Source organism: Xenopus laevis, chromosome 3L (genome assembly GCF_017654675.1).
Source record: "Xenopus laevis strain J_2021 chromosome 3L, Xenopus_laevis_v10.1, whole genome shotgun sequence".
NCBI lineage: Eukaryota > Metazoa > Chordata > Amphibia > Anura > Pipidae > Xenopus > Xenopus laevis.
The window spans coordinates 73,884,684-73,892,183 of NC_054375.1; the positions used below are offsets into that span (position 1 = coordinate 73,884,684).

At 34.3% G+C, this 7,500-nt stretch overlaps 1 protein-coding gene across 9 annotated transcripts in view; it reads left to right on the forward strand.

The window, feature by feature from the left end:
• The window catches only part of foxp2.L (forkhead box P2 L homeolog), a 149,514-nt gene that overhangs the window by 6,198 nt on the left and 135,816 nt on the right, over nucleotides 1-7,500 (forward strand). For all 9 annotated transcript variants that reach the window (XM_041585223.1, XM_041585227.1, XM_041585229.1 and 6 more), the window contains 1 exon segment: nucleotides 4,916-5,093. In XM_041585223.1, the coding sequence (XP_041441157.1) occupies nucleotides 4,926-5,093 (168 nt within the window). In that variant the 5' untranslated portion in view covers nucleotides 4,916-4,925.

Sequence of the window (7,500 nt, forward strand, 5' to 3'; positions counted from 1 at the left end):
AATAGCAGACAATGAATTAGTATTTGCAAATCTCCAAATGTTGTTTGCCTACAACTCCCAGCATCCCCTCACATCCACCACTTATCCAGGCATGGGTGAACTATTTCCAGGTCACTAGCCAGATGTGCAAAAAATACTTCACAACCTTTAGTTCAAGTACGGAAATGTGTCTTTTGGAATATATTTCTGATAAAGAATGAAGCATGCTGTTTTATTTAAATGTTGAAGCTACCTATAAATATATGCAAGTTCCATTCAGTCTTTTTATTAGCACACTGGCAGGTGTCTGTCTTGAAGAGGCCTATGTAAATTAATATAAACAGTTCCACTGTGCATAAAAAGCAGCTACTGCTAATAGTATGGCTGGCCTAGTAATGAATTGCAACATGTGACCTACATTGGCAGATTAAAGTCTAGGACATTACTTCAGGCAAGGGGCCTAGTGCTCCCTTCTCTTACCTCTTATTGTATCTTTTCTCTACAGGCCAACTATAATCAACAACCATGGTGACTAGACACTGGTGTGTAGATATTGGGCTATCTATTTAAAGTTATGAACTTCAGTATCACATAGGGAGCATGCAGGCTAAGCACTTATGTAATACGGTTTGGCCAACTATGTTGAGTGACAGTCCAGCAAGCAGTTTGGCATAATGCCTTATTTTTTTTATCCAACTCCTCTCACAACTGCAATTTCAAGCTAAACTTACAAGTAGGGCTAAACTGTAGGGAACACAACATTAAGCTTCATAAATACACATATCTGAAAAAATTTAGTAGTTGGTCATTTAAAGCTGTCTGCACACAACCGCCCCCCCTATGAAAAAAAAACCTTGTTAAACAAACAATAAAGAATGCATGGTATGCCTCAACATTGCTCCCTTTTGTTTGGGTAACTTGCCATTCTGTCCAGGACTGTATATAGCTTTTACATGTATTACATTACTGTGGAAACACTGCTGTATAGAGAATGCAGATGTATGCCCGCGATCAAAAAATATGTACATACTTCTCATTCAGGAATTTAACACGCAAATACGCGATACCTCGGTGGTAAAAGAGACAAACAAACCTAACATTCAGTGCTACCCTATCATAAAGTGAACAGTTCTAATTGAGCTATGTCTTTATATCCTGCTATTTGTACATAGAAAAAAGCCACATCTTGATAAAAAATAAACACAAAAGCACTGTTGTGACTATAACAGGGAGTCATATACTAATTTATATAATAAGTGGTTGTGCACTCTTTATTCAAGATTATGGCTGCAAGAAATGGCATGAATTGCTGGGTGTGTTTAATGCTGGATTATAGCAATTTGAAACATGTCAAACACATGGCTAACGCCTCATGCTTCACTCATTCTTGCGTAAACCTGCATAGCCACCATCCATTATACCCTTGGTAACAACACAATTCTGCAAGTAAATATTGTTACACTAAGTAACCTTTCAATTCAAGTTGTTTAGGAAGAGAAAATGCAATCTTCTGCAGTCAGTTCCAGTGTCAGTTTAATGTTTCAAAAAGGAAGTGATGTAGAGAATAACTATCTATAATGTGACTGCTCAAATATAAAAGAAAAAAAAAAAAGAAAACTTACTGGATTGTTTCCTCTTAAATATTTGGCAAGTTCTGTTACATGGCAGAGAGTGTACAGTACCCATGAATAAAAAAAAAATAACCAGCACAATAAACTGGAAATCAGAAAAGCTGTTCAACACACAGCAGGCTTTGTTTTACTTTTGCTTCAGCCACTGCTCTGTATCTGCAAGTGGAAATATGAGATCCTCTTTTAACACATTGGGTGCCAAAAGAATGCGTCCCGGGCTTCACAGGATTTAGGTGAAAGTGTGACAACTCAGGGGGTTGGCTGATGCCTATCCAACATACTGAATATTTGGATAAAGCACCTCTTAAACATGAGAATAGTATTCTACATATATTTTATCTTTTATTTTTTTGTTTCATTCACAAATGATCCTTATTATGTTGTTTATTTCCAGACTGTACACTGATTATAAAGGCATCCTGAGCCTCTTTCCCCATAGAGCTTGCAATCTTTGTTTCTTTTGTACCTGAGGTGCAAATAGGTTAAATGTCTTTCCTAAGGCTAAGGTTACATTAATGGTTACAACTGAGGATAAAATAATATAGCAGCTGACCTAAATTATGAGATATAGGAAGATACTTACCCTAACCTGAAAATGGTTTCCTTCCTAGAACACACACCATATGAAGGTAGAACATATATATATATATATATATATATATATATATATATATATATATATATATATATATATATACACATAACTATATAATATGTTCTACCACCATATGTTCCTGAAAGTCTTCAGTGCATCACACCAGTATTATAGAATACTGATACTTCAGATGTGATTACAAATAAAATCATTTGTAGTGGCTCTGTTGGATCTAAGTATGTAAACAGGTTGAGAAAGAAGATATCTTTTTAGAGCTACTTTTTAAAAATGACAGAAATACGATTTTTCAGAATTCCTCTATGAATTACAAGTGACCCAATTATTATTATTATTATTATTATTAAGCATATTTTACATTGTATTAAGGTCTTAAATTGTTCCTATTTGTCTAAAATGAATTGCCCCGCTTTTGTAAACTAGAACTGCCAGAGGTTATCTGAGGATGCTGGGAGTTGTAGTTAAACAGCAGCTGGCAGCTGATGATTCTGTGAGTGGAAGCTTAACAACAGCTGCAGTACCATAAATCCCTGTCCTATAACACAGACAGAGCTGGGAAATCAGACTCCAGCTTCCTCAAATAACTGAATTCAGTAGCTGAAGAATGCTGGGAGTTGTAGTTTTAAAGAGCATGTGGGTTGTGAGTATAACAAGTATTTTACAGAGAAATGGACATGCAGATTTTTTGACCCTAATTGTCCTCTAACTATATAAGTGTTCTAGTCCTGGAGATTATGTCTAATCAGGCTTTCCTCTTTACATTTCCTAGAAAGTGTAGCAATGATAAATATGAAGGCTTCTTTACTCGTGAAGAACTACATTCGAATTTTTAAACAACTAGTGATGGGAATCTGGCACATTTTGCTGAATATTTTAAACATTGTGCATATAAAATTTATGCCTAATTTGAATACTTATTAGCCATCTAATCCAAGAAAGGAGTAGTAGCTTTTTTTTTTGTCTTGTAAGAATTCAGTGTGTGCTCTACATTTTCCATTAGTAATATTATTCTTGGTTAATGTTTAATATGATGTTTAACAAGGTCTGTTTGTTCATAAACACATCTAGGTTAGTGATTGTTTACAGTAGTTATGGCAGCGGTAACCTTTTAGTAACACTTCTTCCACTAACTGTTCTAGGTGCATGGCCTAATATGATACCATATTTACCCTTGTGCGTCTTCAAAGCATCTGCCAGTCTATTAGTGATACAGAAAATGCAGATTTGTGTATTATCAATGGGAAGCAATGAATGAAAGGTATGATTAGCTGACCCGATCAGCCTTGGAATACAGTGGGCATTTTGCTGCAAATGATACTGATAATAACCAAATTCCATGCTGAAACGGTCTTAACTGGCTATCTTGTCATGCTTCATAGAGGCGTAATTGTTGATGTTTAATCTCAACTACCATACTTGACAAATACTATCAGTGGCATATTAGGTGTTGCGTAGAAGGACGTAATAAAAGGCGCAGGCATTTTTACGTGAGAAATGTAATGGCCAAGATTTCTTGATACTCAGAGACCATTAAAGTACAATAAATTGTAGCTGAGCATATTCATGATAGTGACCTTTCTGTGCTACTGATGCACAATGTACCTTGAAATTTTAGTTTGTAAGGGCACTTGGTTCTTTATTTACTGCAAGGATTTCAACTGATCTTGGCAGGACATCACATTGCTACCCTGAAAGTACAGTATATTTATGCAGTGGAAACGATAAAACATTTATTACTGTAGAGAAGGTAATATGCATAATTTATGCTGTTTTTAGCACAATCATTAGTGATATTCTTGATAGATTTTATTTCTAGCTTTCATATCTAATACATGCCTGGAAAATTAATTTTATATCTTTCATTTATTTGCCTATGTTAAAATTGAGTTTTAAGTCATCTTCAAGTGAACAGTTTGATTGCTTCTCATGCATAAGCTTAATTACTTCCCAGGAAGGACAGTATTAAATGTTTTAAATGTCAGAAAAATAAATGAATATCAGTCGTTTGATTAAAAGAATAGGCAATATCTGACGTGTTTGCAGCAGGAGCTTTTTCTTAAAATGCCTCGGAGGCAAAATTTTATTTAGTCACAAAAAAAAAGAGACAGAGAGAGAGAGAGCCCCATAACACTATTTATCATTGCTCTATACCATATGATTTGTAGCACTCGTACAAAATTTTAATTTTGTATGATTAGCTTTGCATCATTAAACAATAGCCTTGCATAAGATGTGCTGTAAAATTCTGACAGAATCAAGACAGGGAATATTTTAAATAAGGCTGTATAGTCTTCCATGGTTGTCAATGTGAGATAATAGGAAAAATAGTGAAGTGAGTGCATTCAGGCTTTCATTTAACTTCATTTTATAGGTAGACTTTCAAACGTAACCATTTATAAATGCTTTTTAACTTTGCTGCATGCATGGCATACTATTTTGGCTGTTAAATGTAACCAGACAAAGAAAAGCTTATACAGACCATAATTTCAGTGATTAGTATCTGGATGAAAGCTGAATTTGTATTGCATTTCTTGGTAAATTACTGAGCCTGTGTGTGTGTGTGTGTGTGTGTTTTTTTTTATTCTCCTCTTCTAAAGATGCTGTCTCTGTAATTGGCAGAGAGGGACATCTTGATAATAGAAGTGCGAAAGTGTAACGTGTGTGTTAATTGATACTTCTTAATCACTTTTAGGTATTAAGTCATGATGCAGGAATCTGCAACAGAGACAATAAGCAACAGTTCAATGAATCAAAATGGAATGAGCACTCTAAGCAGCCAATTAGATGCTGGCAGCAGAGATGGAAGATCAAGTAGTGACACGAGCAGTGAAGTAAGCACAGTAGAACTGCTGCATCTGCAACAACAGCAGGTAAGTTTTGTTTTTTCCTTCAGCATTTGCTTACAAAATAATGCAGCTTCTTCCTTTTTTTGAGCTAAAGAGTTGGGCTTGCCTCATAGAATTGCTAGAGCAGAAGCTGCCTTTAGATTTTTAGAGGAAAATGTTTGTTTGTTTGTGTGTATTGCTACTCGGAATGTCAAGTGTGTTTGGTCTCCATCTGCAGCAGTTGTTTACTTGTTTATAGTGATTCATTATAGCTGTTGCCACAGGTACCTGGCCTGTTGTGCAATATGTTTTTAAGAGGGTGCTGCCAAATCTAAAAAATGCTACTTTTTTAGAAAGGGTTTTCTAGCATCTGGTGTACAGAGGAAAACAGTGCAGAATTATCAGTTGTGATATTAAGCTTTCCACCAGAGGGCCACATTAGTTACTTGATACCACAGTTGTCTCTAAGAAATGAATTGTTCCAAACTCTAAGATAAGGTGAAAAGGGAGCAGCTTATATTAAAACACATATGCTCTTATGTTTTCTCTATTGCCACAGAGATCCTTGCAGCTGAATAAAACAAATAATTATTTGTTGCCTTCTACAAACATTTATTTGAAATTATCGTATTAAAAGGAACACATTTAGACACAGCATCAAAACCCTGTTTGATAGCTTGATTTTAATTTGTTATCAGTCCAAGAGAGGTGAATATTATTTGTTTTATTCAGTTTTGTGCCATTCCCATTTAGTAATAAACATTTGTAGGAACTCATTTTTTTCAACAGTTAAAATGTTGTTATATTTGTATAACAGCATTATTAATTATAAGCATGTTTCTATATTAATCATAGCAATTTTTAATTTATTTTCCCCTGTGTTATAGTTATTGTTTTTTAGTATGGGAACCTTTCAATATCTTGCTCTACCACATATTACTTTAGGCCACAATTTCACCAGACAATAAAGCTTTTACTTGCATGGTGACTCCTAAGTTAGTAAAAATAAAAATGTTTTTTTTTCAAAATTAACAAAAAAAAATTGTTAGCCTTATTTCTTAATTTCTGCGAACACAAAATCCAAAGTGTGTAGAAAAATGCATAGTATTTAATTTACCTTCCATAAAAGTAAACGGTCATTCAAGTATTTCATTTCAATTGCCTATTTGTGCATATAGTCATTATGAAAAATGATAGCACTAATTTTATTCCATCACGTATAAAAATGTACCTTGCAGAACTATTGGCAGTAAAAGTGTGTTTTTAACCTGCTTTCTGTTGTGATAAAAAGGTATGTTTTACTTTGAAGCGCTTAAAAATAATAATCCTAAACACAACCAGTACAGTTAGGGTTAGCTGAGTAGTTTAAAAGAGCGCAGGGTCAATAGGAAAGTCGTCTTGGAGTACAAGCTGCATCACATTTATAAATGCATTTTGAATTTATGTGTTGGAATTTCTAGCACTGAATGCTATGGCATGTGCACAGTATTCTTTTATAACTGTAGACACATATTGTAAAAATAATGTTACCTTATTGAAAACCTTAGAACAACATTATTCTTACTGCATTATTAATGTGTTTCTATATATATTGTAACAGTCTTGTAATAATGTTTTAATGCTTTATATAATGAATTCCAGGCACCATCAAATTATGGTTCAAAAAGCAGTGTTTTTTTCTTTAGTTGTTTGCAGGCTAGCTGAAGAGGTGTTTTATTTAACTGCAAACAGAAGAGATATTCATTGATGTATTTAAATACATTTTACTACTCTATGGATTGCAGATGTTCTGTAATGGTATGTTAGTGGAAACAAGAGTATCGTTTTAACTGTTTCATGACATGCAGTGTACTTGCAACTAGCATGTGTTACTGCTGAAAAATCCATTCTTGTCTTAACACCCTTGACATATCCTTTTCTGTAGTACTAGTCCTTTGGTAGGGTTAAATATACATACACACTACTAGTCCATAGGCAAACATGTACAGGATAGTGCAACTCTTGTATTTGGATCAGTGTGCACGCAAACCATTGATCTACTAGAAAAAAGATATTTATAAAGGAAAACAATTAGCCTTTAGCATATGGCATGAATAATGTCATGCTTGTGATCCTTGTAGCAAGTTGAGATGTTTGACCTATACCACCCAGTTGTTCCTTATCTATAAATCTGTTACTGGTGACACTATCGATAATATATTGTGATATTTACTGAGTGATGAATGGGCTGGCACTGTGACATGCTATCACTCAGTCTTTGTGCTGATATATTGCTTTACAATAAGGAATCTACATATACCAGTAGGTAGAATAGTCTAATTTACTGATCAGCACATAGTGCATGTAACCAGGTATTTAAATGTGCATAACAATAAATCAACTAGAACAAAGTGCCTTTCTATATTCTGTCATGTAAAGTATTCTTCAGATAATTATAATAGGAAAGAATCTG